The 18,599-nt window shown below is 41.1% G+C and overlaps 1 protein-coding gene across 1 annotated transcript in view; it reads right to left on the reverse strand.

Moving 5' to 3' along the window:
• Positions 1 to 10,172, reverse strand: part of notch1b (notch receptor 1b) — a 40,392-nt gene extending 30,220 nt beyond the window's left edge. The window contains exons 1-2 of the mRNA XM_042223447.1: positions 9,814 to 10,172; positions 9,081 to 9,162 (exon numbers count right to left, since the gene is read on the reverse strand). Of these exons, the coding sequence (XP_042079381.1) occupies positions 9,081 to 9,162; positions 9,814 to 9,871 (140 nt within the window). The 5' untranslated portion in view covers positions 9,872 to 10,172. The remainder of the gene's footprint in view (positions 1 to 9,080; positions 9,163 to 9,813) is intronic.
• Positions 10,173 to 18,599: the final 8,427 nt, after the last annotated feature.

Here is an 18,599-nt window from a genome sequence, read left to right on the forward strand (position 1 = left end):
GTAAATTCATATTTAGTAGTTACAAAGTATTTCAGCAGTCTATGCAGCAGCAACACTGAGTTAATCTGATAAAACAGCTGTACATTAAAATCTATGGACATTCTTCCACATAGAGCATCTCTATTTAACCCGACAGGGGACAGTGGAAGTATGTGTGTGTTGCAGTGAGTCTGGGGGTGGGGAGTCGGCCAAGAGAAAATTTGGCTGCTAGAAGGCCAGTCCAGCTAAGCCCCAGCGGTGGCGGGTGCTGAGGTCGTGAGGCGCCACACGAGCTCGCTGGAAAAAGGCCGCAGGGAGCAGGTGCGCATGCTAATGAGGAGACAGCAGCTGCTACCCCGGCCAGTCATCCCCCCCCTTTTACCCCTTGTCTCCCATATCCCCAACACTTAGCCTCCTTCCTTTCCATGGCACCCCATCTGACTACTGTCCTCAAACACTAAGAGAGATGAGGGCCGTGCCCTCATCTCTCACAAAAATAAATGCATTATGTTGTGATTCACTATTTTTTTTAAACTAGTTGTTTCTGTCTTGAGATATTTATTAACATACTGTAAAAATTTAAAATAGCAATCAAAAGAATGGAAATTTAAGGACTCAAAGTTAAATAACATGTTGAGTTGGACATTTTTTCACAGTGTTGGTATTTGAATGAATGCCCCCCACCACCCCCACAAATACTTAGCAGTAAAAATGAGGAGTGAGAGAGGCATAGAAAGGAGAGCGAAGGATGAGTGGGCCCATTGTTTTTCCTCCCCATTCAGCGCTGACCACAGGCCGGGCGTATTCAGCTGTTAGACCTCCTCTTTCCTCTTCTTTCTCTCTCTCCCCCCCCAAAAAAATCTTTCTCTGAATCGTCCTTCCACTATATGTGCTCACTCCTGATTTCTTTTTTTTTTTCACTTCCTCTGTTCAAAGCTGTATGGCTGCTGGCATCCACTCGCTCCCCTCTGTGCACTCTCTTTCCCTCCAAAACCCTCTCTCTCACCCCTTTTCTCCTAAAACCCCTTCTTTTCATTTGTAAGACAGCACAGTCGGATTTATAACTCGCATCTGCTTAATGCTCATCCTCCCAAAAGTTTCTTCCAAGATACTCCAAGCTGCTCTGCAACTTTTTTTTTTGTGGTCTGCAATGCTGGAGGCCAAGCACAAGGCAAAAGGAAAAGCTAAAAATCCAAAACACACACACAGACGCATAGACAGAGACACACAGACATGCACTGGGACAAACAAAGACGTCTGAGAGAAAGGAAACTGGTTTGGTTTGGTTTTCAAGGAGAGAAAGGCAGAAAGGAGGCAGAAGGAATTTTCTGGTGTTTACTCTAAAGAGCCTCCTGTCCTGATTCTTAACCTGAGAAACCTCAATAGGGGCTTGCTGGCAGCTTCCCTTTATGGGTCTTGGAAAAGACTTGCACTAGCTTTTGAAACCGGTTTCTGCCCTCACAAAAACAGCTCTGCATCTCACACCAAGGTCTAAAAGACAAACAGACAGAGCCCCTTGCACCCTTACCTCAAAGCACGTGGACACACTATTCAAACACACTCCGCCTGGGATGCTAGCATTAAGTCAACTGTAGCACACGCTCGACAAAGAATGTTAACAGTTTGCTCTTTAACTTGGCGATAGCCTGTCAAGTACACACTCAGCACAAAACAGCTTTTACGGGCATCAATTTTAACTGCCTCGATAAGAGCCCAAACACATAAAAAAAGGTGGGTAAGACAAAAGATATTCAACGACTCTTTTATCAAGTCTTGGCTGTGTTCAAAACAAACAGAGCAAAGCAGCTGCTTCAACAAGTGAAATCTGCCCGGCCCGGGAAGCGGGATAATCTCAACAGCAGTCGATAAACTGGGCTGCTAGAAAGGTAAATAAAGAAGACATGAAAAGTGGAGCACAAATCAGAAGCTGAGCAAATATCAGGTGTTTGGGAGGTATCGTGTAACTGCAGCACAGCAGTGGAATTATCTCCGCGGTAAGGCCGATACTGTTATTATCTTTTCTGTCATCCCTCCCCAGCAGCCCTCATTGTTCTCCTCTGCGCTCACTCCCGGGCCATCTCTTCTTCAGTCGCTGCCGCTGTAGCCCGTGGCAACAGGTCTGCACCACTGATGGGATGCATAACAGGGCCGGGCGGCGGCTCGAGCCTGCAGCAGATGTTGTGGTGACATCTGACCCTCAGCCAGGCGTCACTCTAAAGGGGTTTTCCTCAGTGCCGAGCCAATCTGCCATCTGCCATCTTTCTGAGGTCACACGCAGATGGGAGCATGTAATATGTAGGCTACACATGTGCACTGTATACAAATAAAAACCTAGAATAAGCAAAGAGATTTTGGCAGCTGCATGGGCCTTGCTTTATGTGCTCTTTGAGAAGCTTAGTGAATTAGGTTGTGTATTTATTCAATTACTGTGGCATGTAAAGCTCTGTGAGAAACAGATCACTGTCTGGTTCCATTTCCATTAGCAACTTGATCAGGATTTTTTTAGGATAATTCTTTGTTTCGCTTGATCTGCTGGGTATTAAAAACACCCGTCTCATTTTCCAGTAACATTTTCAAACACATAAAGACATTTCACTTACTATCATGGAAGAAACTGGAAAAACTGGAAGCTAAAACTAGGACTTTGTTGGTATGATAGATTTTAACAGTGTTGGAATAGCCCATTCAGCCACCTTCTTTATGGCTTATAGATTTTGAATGCCAGTCAACAGAGGTGCATGTGAGAACACGAATGTTTAAATCACTTGGATTGGACATTAATCTAGAGATGTTCCTGGTATCTAATTTACTAGTCTGATTAAAAAAGCACCAAGAAAAAGTCAAAAGTGATTTAAATGGATTGTCTTTAATCAGTCGACTTCCGAGTAAAGATGCCTGCATGATGTACAGCTGTGCAAATGCGAGAGCAAATCAATATCCTGTCCGGTGTATTCACAGGGAGCAAGTGGCTGTCATGTGTCCTGCCACCTGTATTTCCAGCGGTGAGAACATGTCTGAAGTGGACGATCCCCTGATGTGTGAAACATGCGAGACAATGGTCTGTCACATTTCTCCCAGTTTCTTCAACTAATTGTTTTTCTCCTCCTCCTCTCCTTTCTCCCTTATAAGTTTGACTAACTGATCTTGTGTCTAGGAGTCAAATTATGTAGTTCCTCTCTCTCCCCCCTCCCCTTATCTCTCCTGTCTCCCCACCACCTTATCTCATTTCCTGGCTGTTTGGTTCATGTCTGGTCTAACTCCCCTTTGGTCTCATCGGATCTGTTTTAGTAGCACTGCCCAGGGGTGAAGGGGCACTCTCCCCTCCTTTCCACGACACTTACCTCTCTCTTTCTTCCTCTCCTGTGTTTTCCCAGCAGTCTGCACAGTAGCAAACACCTCTTTAACACATGCATTTGGCTTGAATCACGCAAATATAAATAACTCTTCACTAAAACCGAACCTGGCACAAAAACCAGGCTTGTTGTTTGTTGTGGAAATGAAACCAAAGTTACCATCAAATCCCAACTGGCTACAGAAATTACAGGGGGAAGTGCTTCCACTTCTTGCCTTCTCTTTATATTCATCCTTCTTTTCCTCCCTCTCTAATCGTACAGGAGAGCTGACCTGGCCAGCCCACATCTGGCAGCCTTCATTAGAGACCCTGTTTATTTGGGAGCAGTATAGCCCATGGGAAAGAAAAAGCTCCCCTTTGGACAAAACACTCAGTGTGTGTGTGTGTGTGTGTGTGTGTGCGCATGTCATGAGCGTAATAGCAGCTCTAATGACTTCTGCTACTGCCACTTTACGAGGCTGGGAACCACTTAAGGGCTTCACGGGTGTCTGAAGGTGTAACTGACAGCACAACAGGATCCTCAGGTTGTTACTTCAAGGGTGAGCCAGAGCATGAAAAATTGTCCAACATGTACATTGCTGTTAAACTGTTGGCTGTTAAGACAACCCTGTGTGTGTGTGTGTGCTAACAGCCACAAAACAAAGTGAAATGACTGTAACTTCCAAACAGCCAATGTTTAATAGCGAAAGTTTCTACTGCTCAAAAGGACTAATACATGTTTCTTTTAGGTTTTCCCAGCCTCTTTCTTATCAGATTATCAGGTTGATTTAAGAGTGAAAGCTGTCACTGCATATACTTCAAATAAAGAAGAAAACTTGCACCTTTGGCTTACTTATTTACTACTTTGTTTGCCAAGTTTCTCATGTCAGTCCTGTTATTTTAAACACTGAAGGCAGCTAGCAAAACATGATGATTATCAGGCGTTTTCTACCTTTAAAAGAAGCATTTCTTCTGTTATTTCGAAACATACATACAAGATAACACCAAGATTAAACCTACTGATGGTTGAAGCAAGTTAATTCATCACTGCAATGCCATGCTCTGATATAAACCACAATGGCTGCACCTGCAGTCCACCCTGCCACCATGGAACAGAGAGGAAAGCAACAAGGAGCCCAAAGTTGTCCTCAACAGAGGCTCCACCACACAACACACAGGACCCAAAGGATGGACTTCTGAGATCCTGGTGGTAGTCACAAAGAACGCCTCCAAAAGTCATGTGTCCATGCTCTACAGCTTTGTGTTGGCATGAGGTGGAAATACGGAACATTTGGTTGTAATACTGTGACTTTTTAACGTTTATTTGCATTACATTTCTAATCTTTAAATATCGTATCAGTGTTAGAGCTTTAGAAATATCTCCACCAATTAATACAATTGAAATTCACCTCAACACCTTCCCTTCAGTGTCCCCACTGAATAAAACCCCCTGCTTCAATGTAATAAAAAACAAAGTTAGATTAGATTTGATCACTTCATTATATTTGGTGCACTCACAGAGAGCGCAGACCCTTCTATCAAAGGCAAATTCTGACCACTCCCAAACAATCCTAGCACACTATGATTCCTGCTGAAACTTTTAACCCTTGAGCAAATCTGTACTTTTTATTTTTTGTTGCCATGTAACAGACACTAATATCAGTCCTACAATCTGCATTACTGCTGTTATAAACTGCTCTGGTTCACGATAAAGGCATCACACTCCACTCTCTTAATTATTCTGTTTGTGAGTGTGACTGCAAGCTAAAAGCACACCTGGCAGACAAAGTCATTTTTCTATGTGAAGCTGAATGGGCAAAACCACAAGTAATCATGGGTATTATGGAGCATGCTGCTGTATGGGAGAGTGTGTGTCCCTCCTAGTTGTTATACTATAACCCAAAGACAGGTGGTCTGCCGGAAGGAAAATAAAAGAAATGAGGAAGTGTGGTTTGGAGTGTGCAAAGCTTCTTTGTCTCTCTCTCTCTCTCACACACACACACACACACACGCTGACTGTCAGTCCTCTTAGCCTATGATCAAAGTTTATGTGATTTGTCTTGGCATATGCCAAACAGGGGGGGTTCAAATATCACTAATCCTCGGCACTGAGGTTCCCCACCACCAAGTCGCTTCAGTCAGCCAGAGCTCTCCTCTCACCAGGCGGACTCGAGCCAAAGGGAACCTAACACTGGCAGCAGTGGCCATATAAAAGGCTCGCACTATGTGCTTCTCGTTGTGTGATGATATGATCAGATACGGCACCTTTTCTTCCCTTAGGCCACTTGGATTCTGCTTCCTGACTCTGAATAGAGGTGCAGGGGGGAGTGGAGAGCATGCGGGGGAGGCTAAGATAGACTCATCTGACTGGAGTGAACAGAGGTGCCATTGAAGAATGCCCAGAACCGGAGAGACAAGGGCTCACTTTCACTGAAGGTGGATCTAATAGTGTAGCAGTTGCACATACCAGCAAGGAATCAACGACTGGTTGTTATCTGAGGCAACGTTTGCTCAAAATGCCAACAAATGAGCAGATCCTAACAGCAGGATTAAACTTCTCACATTTTCAGAGCCTAAATTTGTTAACCCCTTTCAAGAATCAAAGGAGCAGATATGGCTACTGAGTGTCACTGGGAGCACAGGTGTGTGAAGGCAGGTGTGTTCTTAACGATAAATTAGAAATAAACAGCTTTACCCGTATTTTTTTTCAGGGAATTTCCAACCAGCTCAGTGTGTGCAGGCTGAAAGTGGAAAACGTTATGCACAGCGCTTTCAAGCTCATAAATTGAGAGCAGAGCTTAAGTTTTGGAAACAAACAAACACACAGATGCATCTCAGCAACAAGTGGGCCAACTTAGTTTACTCACAAGGACTGTTGCATGCAATCGAAAGTTGCAAATGAACCATATCAAGGCATCATGTCATGTTGCTATGATTAGATCTTAGCTTGAAAAAAAAGTGTATTAAAGCCCCAGTGCTTGGAACTTGGTCCTCTGTGTATGATACAGTTATAAACTTTTCATAATTAAATACCTGGACAAAGGGTTTTTGTCCCCCTAAATGCCAAAGTAAGTAATAGTGACCAAACAAAGGGAATTAGAAAGCAGCTTCAAACAAGGGCCAGCTACCTTCTGTAGCTGAAGTAAATAAAGGCATTGGATGCTGCTATGGTCGAGAGATGACAGTGGGTCTATAGTATTCATCTGGCCAAACTCCGATCCTTCACCTACTATGCAAACTTAAACCCTTGCAACAGCTCACCACTTCACGCTGCTATCAACATGCTTTCAGCTGCGTTTTTTCATCACTTTGACCAGCTAACGGTGAAAGTATGTGATCTCTCAGCAGCATCCTTCCTCGCCCCTGTCCCAGCCTGACATCTCTCAACTCTCAGGAAAGAGAGGGAGCCCTGCTGCAAGCTGCTTTGATTCTGGCCACTGTGCCACTGGAATCTGTGAGTTATTTTTCCTAGTCTGGATTGGCTCAGCTCTGTCACTGCCTTCTGCTGCTGCCAAGCCTACACAGTAAATGAGAGGCCTCCTCGAAGCTCTCCGGAGATAAACTTCAGTTGGGATGTCATTGGGCCAAGCCAGATACGAGGATGAGGTATTTATGGCATGGCATGTCAAGTAGGCATCTTTGACAAACTACATAAAACTGAACTATCCAATGCCACTTACTTGACCTCGATATAGCACTTGAGTTCGAGAGTGGCAGCTAATTTGTTGAGGAGAAACCCAGACTGTAATTCTGACAAGCATGAAGAAGAAAAACACAATCTGTGAGCTGAGAATGTTGTAAACATTTAACTGATTTAAAAAAAGCGCACATTAATCATCATCTTACACCTATTTTTACACTAAGCTTCAAACAGGATCCACCTGGTTGCAATTATTTCTCGCTGTTCGTGTCGTGATACTTCCAGCTGTGCTGCTTTAACAAGAGCTGAAGCACTGGCTGGATCAACCCACTTACTGTGGAAGTCATCAATCTTGGAGAATGAGGTTCATGTAAAAAGAGCGATAGCATCAGTAAACGTCTCTCTGAGTTTTGGAGCTGTAGAGTGAAGCAAGAAGCTGGTTTGTTAATCTCTTACACTGGTTCACTTTGAAGATCAGCTTACTGGCCAATTAACCTGATAAGTACTTAGGATTGTATATTGTGTTTTAAGGTTCTGGGGAAGCTTTTTAAAGGCTGAGAAAATGACTTTTGGCATTTCATCAGTGAGAGACTGCAAAGCAAAATATTGTGATAGAGGCAGAATTCGCTTAAAAAAAAAAAAAAAAAAGAGTTCAGCAGTGCCGTTTCTTGCATCATGTAGCAAAAATCCAGTGACTTGGTCTGCCTAATACTAGCAACTGAAAGTCTACAAGTATATAACAGCTTATCCTGCATTGATTCTGTGCATTTTTCATCTCTTTTCAAGTTCTAAAGCTTGCACACAGGACTTAGTACAACAGTGACTGTGTAGTTATTCACGGTGCCCTTAAATGTCGCTCTAAATCTCTACTTTTAACAATATTAAATTTACTCTTGACATTGAGAAACTACACACATTTATACGCACAAAGCCTAACAAAATTTTTCTTAACTTCATATCACTGTGAATAACATATTGTAATAGAAATGCAAGAAAAACCAAATGCCCAGAGCTACCTTTCAGAAAAGATGGAATCGAAAGCAGTTACTGTTTTATTGTCTGTTTTATGTCTATTTAGACAGTCTGCCTGACCTCGGAGAACCTTTGAACTTTATTTTTTTTTGGCCCTCTGGCGGTGTGGTGACAACTAACACAATGAGGGAGAAAACACTGAAACACACAAAGGCATGCTGAACCTCGTGTGCCCGCTCAAACCTTTTCAAAACCGCGACGATGCCCATCTCCATGTTTAATTGGAGACGTCTGAGAGGGAAGACAGTGCAGGGGCACAATGATTGCTTTGTGGCCCAGTGAGGAGGTGGGGTGGGATTGGGTGGGGGTGAATACACAACAAGACCAAATTAAGATGTGGCAAAGGGCCAAGATGGCTGCCAAGGTCTTTCAGTCCCAAAGCTGTGACCTGGCCAGCCCAATCACTCGGCGGTCACCGGTCTTTGCGACAGTAAGGTGACACTGGCTGATGCAGCTCATGCCAGGGTGGAAATAGAGCCAACGAAGGCTATTGTTGCGGGAGCATGTTGTCGGAGCATCTGAAGTGAAAACATCTCAAAACACAAAACTCTGCAGACAAAATGCAGAACTCGTGCCCATTTTAAGCAGTTTAGAAAATCCTCCAGCCTCTGCCATCTGTCCAGGGGACTGAGAGAGAGAGAGAGAGCACTGAGGGCCATTGAGGAGGGGACCAAATCCCAGGAGAGAGGAGGGGGGGTTGTAGGAGGACAGGGTCTGAGGGTCTCTCTGGGAAGCCTCACCCAGATTAGTCACACAGAATTAATCGTAGGGGAGAACAATGGTCGCCGAGCTTCTGGCAAACCCAGCTGTCGCTTCGTGAAAGAAAAGAAAAACAAGATTTAGGGCTGCGAGAGTTTGGCTGCAGAGGAGAGAGTGTGGTGGCAGTAACACACTCTCTCTCATCGGGTGACCCCTGTCCTCATCAATGTCCACTCAGTTTCTGTCTCAGCTCGCTGGCCATTTGCGTCCCAGAAGAGTAACAATAAAAATGAAAAATAAAATAAATCTCATAGATTCCACAATCCCACATCTCTTCCGTGCAGATGTTTCTTATTATTCTTTGGCTTAAAAAAAAGCAAATGCAGTTGTTGAACTTACTTGCACTCTTCGTTGCCATCTAGAGTTGTTTGACATTTCCCCTGGTTCAAACACGACTCCGCCTGTTTGGAGCATCTCAGACCTGCAAACAAAAAGTTTTAATACTTGTGTGCTTTCCTCACACTCCTCTGAAATCACTGATTATTGCCTGTACAACAATCCCTCCAGGTCTTGCAGAAAGAACAGCTTCCAAATATGTTTGTTTCTCCCCATAAATGTAAAATCTAAGTGTGAATCACATGTTGTAGTTTAGCTGTCCTAATTTAAAAAAAAGACTGTGCCATCTCGGAGGATAACACAGCTTTGCGATATTATTAAAACACACAAACGCGCTCACACTGCTCCCAATCCAGAGTGCAAAGGCATGCGTTTACACACTAGTGAGAAAAAGTTAAGTGTTTGCCGGGCAAGTGCTCAAGAGCTGCCTGCAGAGCAAAAATGCGCAAACTGAAGCAGGAGAGGTGAAACCGTAAAGGTTTTGCTAAATCCAACAGGTGCAAAAGAAATAAAAAAAGTAAACATCATGACTGTTAATTAGCAGATGAACCCTGCAGGCGGCAATAAAGTTTGGAAAAGTCTGCACTTTAGCCTCAGTTCACAAAAAAGTGAGCGCATCAAGATCAATTCACACACTTTGGACATTTTACAGACTAAATAGTCATAAAAGTGATTTTTTTTTCTCTCAACTTTCTCAAGCAGGAAACTACCACCGAGAGATTCCCCCGCCACTCACCTCGTGTTACTCCTATCAGCGACAACAAGAAAGTTAGTTTGACAGACAAAATATGCATTCCTTCTGGTTTAAAACGATTGTACAAATCCACGTGGGTTTTTTCATAGATCCGATAATGTGTCTTCCTCTTCGACAGTGAAAATGCAAAAACTATTTCAGTTCATCCTTGAGTAAGGTCCACAGAGAGAGAGAGTTAAAAAACAAACAAACAGTAACGCTGAACTCCGAGCATGAGATGTTGTCACTTCGGGTCCCGAGTTGGGAATGATCTGATCTCCATCCGCCGCTCCGCACCGAGGGGCGTTTTTCTTCCACGGACACATGAACAATCACTCAGTTGGTCCCCAGACAGGCGCAAGCTGCACAACTTGATAAAGTGACAGTAAGGAAGTTTGTTTGTGTTTCCCCCGAGCGGTTTTCCCATGTAGTGAGAGGTTAATTAACGCGTCTGGATCATTAGTCCTGCAGATTACATCAAGTATTTACCGTGGGAGTTAAAAAGAAACTGTTGGGCACTTTAAAAAAGGGACTGGGCGTTAATCCAGTCGATGTATGAATTATCTTAGTACTTAACATCTTAAATAAAGACAGGCTCTACTTTATTGTACTTTATGCCAGTTTAACGTGGTTAAACGACTTCACAAGCCTGGTAGTTTTCCATTTTAATCATAGTGACAGCACTTTACTGTAAAACATTACACAAACTCAAGGAAAATAAACATGAACATTATTAGTCAACTTAATATTTCAAATGCTGGTAGTCCTGATTGGAGTCTTTTAATTTGAAAGGGTTGCTTTGAGTCAGTGCATTCACTTTTTAAAAAAAACAAAACATGCTGATTTTAATTAATTCACTTTTATTAGATAGCTTTCATTGTTACTCTGCGACCTAAGATGCTATATAGTACAAAATACATGAAGTGATTATGCATTTTTATAAACACTTTTACAAAAGCTGGTTATACACGAATAGACTGGTAATAATACAACAGCACCGCGCTGTATTATCATGCATTTTCACAGGACAACTCTCTATTTCTACAGAGGTCGAAGTGATACCCAGTAACACCTTTTTGCATATAAAATAAAGTTTAACTGTAAATCCAACTCTGAAAACAGTACATGGTTGATAATGATAACTTTAACCATTGCTACCCTTTTTTCCACTATAAAGACACATCTCCTGGATGCACTGGTACGCATCTTCAGTGATGTATCCTAGGGTCATCAGGTGTTTCGGGTCTCACATAACCATTTCAAGTGAATACGTAGGTAAAGTTTATTTATAAAGTGATTTTCATGGAAATGAATTCACAAAAATGCTGCAAGATCAAAAGAATGAAAACTAAGAATAATCACAATAAAACTAAACAAAACTAAAAATTAATATGGGGGTATAACAGTACAAGACCTGTATAAAACACAGAACAAAATAATATAATGGATAGAAGTTCATTAAAAAACTGTTACTATTAATAAGAATCACAACAGTAATCCCCATTACATAAACATGTTTTACCTGCTTTTTATAGAACATTAGTTTATTAGCTTGTCTTTAAACAGCTGCACCCCTCCACCTGAGCATGACAAACAGCCAAAGCCTGTGAGCAGTTATGATCTTCTACAGTGATAAATAAATGCTGACAGAGGTACATGCAAATTTTCATTCAGTACGCAGAGTCAGCAGTTCCCATCAGGTGGTCTGTGAACAGACTTTAAGCAACTTCACACAGGTAACGGCTGTCATGCACAGCTAGACAAAACAAACTGATGACACCTGTTTATTTAGTTTTCTGGGGTCAGTAGTTGAAGTCTCACATTTAGAGCTAATAAGAAAATATTACATCAAATTAAATATTTCCTTTTATGTTGGTTTTTTTGGGAAGAAATAACTATTAAAATAATGCCTTATAATGTCCCAAAGATTTCTATTTTTAAGCCCATACATATCTTCTGTAGCAGAGTCAGTCTCAAACTTATATGAGGGTTGTATGGAAAAAGCGTGTAGATTTTTCCATACATGGAAAAAGTGTGTAGATTTTTCCATACTCTATACTTCTATACCAAGTCTTACCTGATCTTCAGTCACAAATAGACAAACAAAATCTGACTAAACTAATGACATGCAGAAAGTTGTATTTTAGTTCCCTTAACTAAATACTATACATCATTCACAATGTAAGCTAGAAAAGGAGGAATCTGGGGTCATTCCTCCCAACAAAACAGTTTCAGTTCATCAAGATTTTTGGGAAGCTAACGAACACTAAGGTCACGACTCTGACCTGACATGAATTTGCCGTATACTTCATTTATTTACCCTTCTGCTGCTGTTCTGAGATTCTCTCTAAAGTTTCTTGATATAATGTAGAGTCCATTGTTCCCTCAAATACTGCAAATAGTCCATACCATTAGATAGTAAAGCTCATTTAAACCATGATGGTACCTCCACCATGTTTCACCTCCATAATACAGCAGCTAGACTTTTAGTTGATATGTTTTGCACTGGGTAAATGTGAAACACTGAATTGGCTTTATTTTAACTCCATAGTTAGAACTCTAAAAGGTGACTGGCCTTTCTCTGTTATTGCCCCTAGGCTCTGGAATAAGCCATTCAACACAAAGTCCTGTTCATCAGCTGACAGTTTTAAATCGGTTTAAAATACCAACCTAATACCACTCGCTTTTAATTCAACCCTGAGGCGTCTCATGGTATTTTTTAAAATCTAAAGAGTTTAGTTTTCAGTGGTACAATAAAGAGTTGGGCAACCACTGCCTGAATCTTTGGAAATTACTTTTAGATTAGTGTAGGATGACAAATAAACATTCTTAATATTGACTTGGCAATCATATGTAGGTGTCAGCAATCTCTATCAACATCACCAGGCCCTCATTTTCTTAACAAACTACAGAGTGACACGTGGCGACTCTGCCAAGAAGTGTCAGGTGAAACATCTGCTTGAAAGAGAAAAAAAAAAAAGGTGTCGTTGAAAGCCTGAGGGCAGACAGGATGTCGGAGTGCTGGAAGAGGAAACGGGGAAAAAATGTTAACCAAGGAGGAGAAGATCACACTGAATGAATGAAATGCATGAAATCCCCATTTAACCTACATTTAGTCTGTTGACACATAACAATTGTGGTCAAAAATGCATGGGTAGATAATGCAAATGTCAGTCTGGTTACCTTTATCACATTAAGCTCATAAATCAGCTTGACCAATAAAATTAAGAAATAATAAGTATACAATAATAATGGATTGGATTTATATAGTCGCTTTTCTAGGCACCCAAAGCGCTTCACAATACCACTATTCATTCACTCTCACATTCATACACTGGTGGAGGCAAGCTACAGTTGTAGCCACAGCTGCCCTGGGGCAGACTGACAGAAGCGAGGCTGCCATATCGCGCCATCGGCCCCTCTGGTCAACCCTGGCTTACTTGCAATGGAATATTTTTGCACTGGTATTTTTACTTAGTGAAGTTAAATATTTTTTTGAGATTCGAGCCTTATTGAAGCTATACTATCTAAACAAATGATGTTTCCCTTAGTTAATCTGTCTTTTGACTTAGCCTTTTGTGGACTGCTGGTTGCTATCATTAGAGTCTTTGTTCTTCACACTAATACGCCTGTTTCATATCTCCTATTGCAAAAACGAACACATGCTGTGTGGTCCCATTTGACATGTTGAAAGCTGGATTTACGCATAGACTAGGTTAGAGTCTGAATCTTGAGGAGCTTTATAGATGGTCATATAAATACACACACACACACACACACACACACATATACACATACATATATATATATATATGTATGTGTATATATGTATGTGTGTATATATAATATATATATATATGTATCCTCAGTGCATAGAAAGGCTGTATTTTATTGAAATAACCCACCATTGTGCTGTAGTTCATTGTGGGGAAAGGGGGGGGAATGTGTTTATTGTATCACATTGTGAGGTGGAAAGTAAACAGGATTTATGTTGATTTCCTTCTCATTATGTTGACTTTGGGGGAGTTGAGCTCTGTCTTCACAGCATGGATGGAAAGACCTGTTCTGTTTTATCAATCTCAAAAGCAGATAGCTGGTTTAATCAGAAAACTACACCACAAACTATTTGATGATGTGGTGCTTAAGATCAAGCAGAAATCAAAAATATCCTAGACTTCTTACATACCTTCATAGGTTTACCATTACCTAGGTGTTCATTTTCATCATTATGGATGGGCTTTGGAGATCCAGGCCTGTCCAAAGAGGTTACCATGCTCCCTCTGCTGAATTCTACTTTATAAACCAATAAGTAAAATTAATTCTCACAGTTAGGTAAAAAAAAAAAGTTAAATACCTACATCGCTTGATAAGTTGTTGAAACTCAAGCTCAAGTTTTTAGCTGGTTAATAATAGCTTAGGCTTCAACCACATTGGCCTAGAGACCAGTTGGTTACAACCTGGTAATCTCTGGTCAATATGGAAAAATATATATTCCCCAATTATTTGCCAAGTGGTTACTAGCTGTTGGTGAAGTAGGTTGCAAGAAGGGTGCTACAAAAACCTCCTTGTGATTGCTTTGGTTGCTAACTGGTTGCTGCTTTTTCCCATAGTTTCCAGTGCTGGTGCAATATTTACTTTCAAAGTAAAAGTTGTGCCTTACCACTGATGTTTCAAAGGGACATCTTTTATTTTGATGGTGAATGATCTGTTTCCAGCTGGCATTGCACTCTTCCCAATTTCTCTACTGCTTAGCAAGTGGTTGGCAAGTGTTTGCAGACAAGTCAGCATCTTCCCAATAAATTATTGACATTTGTGGTAATCTATTAGCAGCCCAAACAATCACAAGAAGGTGTTTAGTACTGCACCACCTAGCGACTGTTGGCAAGAACTGGTGAGGGAATACATGCACAACTAATTGGTGCCAGGCAGTTTCTAACCCAATTCTAGATCTGGGTAATTGAGGCTTTAGTGTTTTTGTAGCACTTGCAGTAACTAGGTTGACTGAGGAAGACATTGACTTTGAAACATATCGGCCGAAGTAAGTCAAACTTGGGAACAAATGTAAAAGTGCTGAGAAAATTGTGCGCTCACAGTTGGTGATCCCAACTGCTGCTCTTGCCTTTTACACTTTGCAATCCAAGATGTAATTCTGCACTTTTAAAACTGTGGCTACATTTCTCCATGTTTTGTTATCCCCTGTTTAGGGGATGGAAACACAACATGAAGAGCATCCATCTTCCTCGAAGTCCCAAGTAGCCACTAGAGCAAGTTTCACAAATATAGTGAGCCAATGCCAAAGCAACAAACAAACAAGTTTGTCTATGGATCCAAACTGAGATGACCTGACCAAAAGAAACAAACCAAAACAATAAGACTAATAATAAAAATGTCCTGTCTAGCATAAACAAGAAAGAACTGTTCAAAAGAAATTGCAGCTCAGCCCTGGTCACACCTTTAACCTTGAACACAAAACACATTGCAGAAGTTACATATTAGCACAGGCGTGGCTCTTTGGAAAGTGGAGATGTGAATCATCCTCTCCCTTAATGGTAGCCACCTTGGCTCCTTCTGTAGGGTGTGGTATTCAAGCTGAATCCAATCATCTTTGAGCTATATATGAGGCACACATATTGCTGCCAGGCACCTTCACTTTCCTTTAACGGAAAGAAACACGTTAGACAGAATGGCACAAAAACCATGACAACAGTTTTAACAGTGTACTCTACCTGTATTGTGGTACTGAGGTATGTTTTAAAGTAGATTATTAATTTTCAAACAAGTGGCCCATTATACAGTTATATTAATTGCCTCTTGCGGAACAGTTTTGGTGTAAATTGGGTCTTTCTGAGTGCACAGTGTGCAAGAGTGCACGAGGGCATGTAAGGGACATAAATTTCCTTTCTTTTTAAACACTAAACTAAGTTGAACTAAATGCCCGCTGTCAGAGTTGGTTGCCTCTCCAATTGATATGTTCTGGTGCCAAGCTTGTAAGATTTATTCACATTGCTTTTTCCTGTGGCACCACACAACACAAGTTGACAGTTTTGAAAATTGTGACTCCACCAGCATTGGTGATCCTCTCACTTTTCCTTTCCTTTGGCCAGAATGTCTTTTTCTTGTTGTAAGTTCAATACCGACTGCAAAAAGATTACAAACCAAACCAAAACATTTCCTATAGTCAGAGGCCATGTCTAATAGATTTTCCTTTGAAAACGCATCTTTTTCTCTCCGTTTTGGCGTTCCGTCCACACTGAGACTGTGTTTTCGATCAAGGAAAACGGAGTGTTTTGAAAATGCTGTTTTCGGGTCGCAGTGTGGCCAGCAAACCCGGAGCCTATTAAACTAAGATAGCGGAGGGCATAACACAGCAGTTGTTTTGTCTGCTCTCAATTTTGACAGCCCTATTAAAGATTAATATCAGTTTGTACATGCTTCATATAGCTTTTCTTCAAATTCTTTCATTCTCACTCGCTTTTGCAACTTTGTGCTTTTGTGTTACTCACAGCAACAACTCCACTTCATTGTTAGTCAATTTAAAAAACTTGGTGCCTTTCCTCAACATTTTGCTGTGACGTTTCAAAGAGCTGGAAAGTAAATAAACGGCAGACAGAAATGAGGCAGGTCGAATCGCTTTGCGTTTCACACATGCGCAGTACTGGAACATAAGCATTTTCGGATGTTTTTAATGTGAAAACGAATTAAAATGATAGTGTGAACGCAGAGCATCATTTTCAGACGTGTACAAATTTCAAATTTATCCGGGCTAGTGTAGACGTAGCCATGTAGGTCATTTGTTAGCTTTTTGTGTTTGACTGGTTGTTCTAAGTGACAAATGGCACCCTTACCCTTTCACAGTTAAAAGTAACTGTATCACACAGTGTGCTTGATTTTAAACTGACACAAAAAAGAACCATACTTTTAGCTAGCACGCTGCTAAGCTGCTAAAAGATAGCTAACAGCACGCTGACATTATCACTGTGAGCATGTGAGCTTGATGATGGTGGGGATTTATCTCAAATTACCAGTCTCACAGAGCTGCTGGCTCTAGACTTGTTAAGAAATACTTTAACACAGAAAACAGCTTTATGTATATGAACAGGAAGATTGCATATCTTTGGTGCCATGACTAATTAACTCCTGACAGCTGGCGGTGACATAATCCAAACTTGTTCAATTGACTGTACACAAGCATGAGGTTCATGCCAAGAATATATGACGTTAATATTGCTTTGCAAAAAAAGGTCTTCTGTTTGAGAGGCACGTGGGTGGGCGCGGGGCAGCTTGGAGCGGCAGATGTGGTGTGTGTGAAGGGACGAGTCCAGGCATGCTTATGCAAGTCACCACCACGTAGTTCATTTCATGTTTTGTGCATGTTAGCTTGCTGAAACATTGGAACACATAAAGAAAAGTGCTGTGATTATTTTATACCACCAAATGTTTGCTCTGTCATGTTACTTACAAGTGACTGAAGCAGAAATATGTTGCAAAGTGCAAACAAGTGCAAAACTTTTCATCTTTGCTTTTTAATCTTTCATGCTTTCAGTAAAATGACTTTATTGTTTATGTACTTCATATTGAACTTACTCAACAGTTTTTCTACTGACACCTGAAAACTGAGCTGCTTTAAACCCCTGAGCCGTCAATAGATCGGCTTGGCCCCCCGAGTGCCAGCTACTTTCTGCGATTGTTATTTCCTCTTTTTCTCTCCTCTCCTCTGCGACTGAGGGTGGGACATAACAATTTATTCCTTTGCTAACTGTTGAATCTGATTGTTGGTGACTTGAGTGCCCCAAAGGATCTGAGCAGTCATTTTTAGCTGAAGCATGTTTTTTGCCAGAGAATTACTGTAAACAATCCTTTTCTAATAAGTAACAGACTTGTTTACAGTGTACACACTGACAGGCCTTTATCAAGCTTTATGGATGGGGAAAGAAGTGACCCTCGTACCCTCACATACCCCTGAGGGGATCTCATTAGCTGGTCAAGACCGCTTTTGTCCAGTTGAGCCAAAGATCTGCCAGAGGCTTAGGAAAGACAATAACATTGTGGTGTACAGTACAGTTTTTCTGTGCACCCTCCTCTTCCGGCTCATGTTTATGCTTTTTAACTGCATGTTGTTGGACTAATGTTTGAACTGAGCAAATAAAAAGGCTTTTATTAGGTTATTTCTGAATAATTTTAGCATAATTTTATGTTTTGTGCACGGAAATAGCTATGTTAATTGATGGTTTATAATTAAATGTAGTTGCAGTCGGGGGGCCTAAAACCGCTATCAGATTCCTGAGTCGATCAGTGCGTTAGGGCCTGTAAAACTTAGTTAAGCAGTTAAGAATCTAGTCAGGATTCAACACAACAAATAAAATTGTATAGAAGAAGAATAGAAGAAATGTGTATGCCATCCAACACTTTATTTATAATTAAGATATAGATACACTGAAACTGATTGTTTAAGTGGTATAATGTGATTTCTTTTAAATATGTGTCACACCATGTGCTTGTAGGTTACCACTGATCCATTAATTTTTCTTCTTTGTTGGTCACAGGAAATGTAAACTATTAACTTTGCACTTGTTTGACACTATCACACATTAATTATGAAGTCATTCTTTTTCCCAGAGGCTGTGCTGTGTGAAATGATGATACAGTTTATGCATTCTCTTCCTTCGAGCTCTCATTTCAAAGAAAATCACATTGTGGGAGAAGAATTGTCTGCAAAAGCTCGATCAGCTCTTTTGTTTTTATTTCCTCTTTCCCACTAAACAGTGCTGGCATGTTCAGGAGGGTACGTT

This window comes from Haplochromis burtoni, unplaced genomic scaffold, assembly GCF_018398535.1.
Source record: "Haplochromis burtoni strain Fernald_Lab_line unplaced genomic scaffold, NCSU_Asbu1 Contig_111, whole genome shotgun sequence".
Lineage (NCBI taxonomy): Eukaryota > Metazoa > Chordata > Actinopteri > Cichliformes > Cichlidae > Haplochromis > Haplochromis burtoni.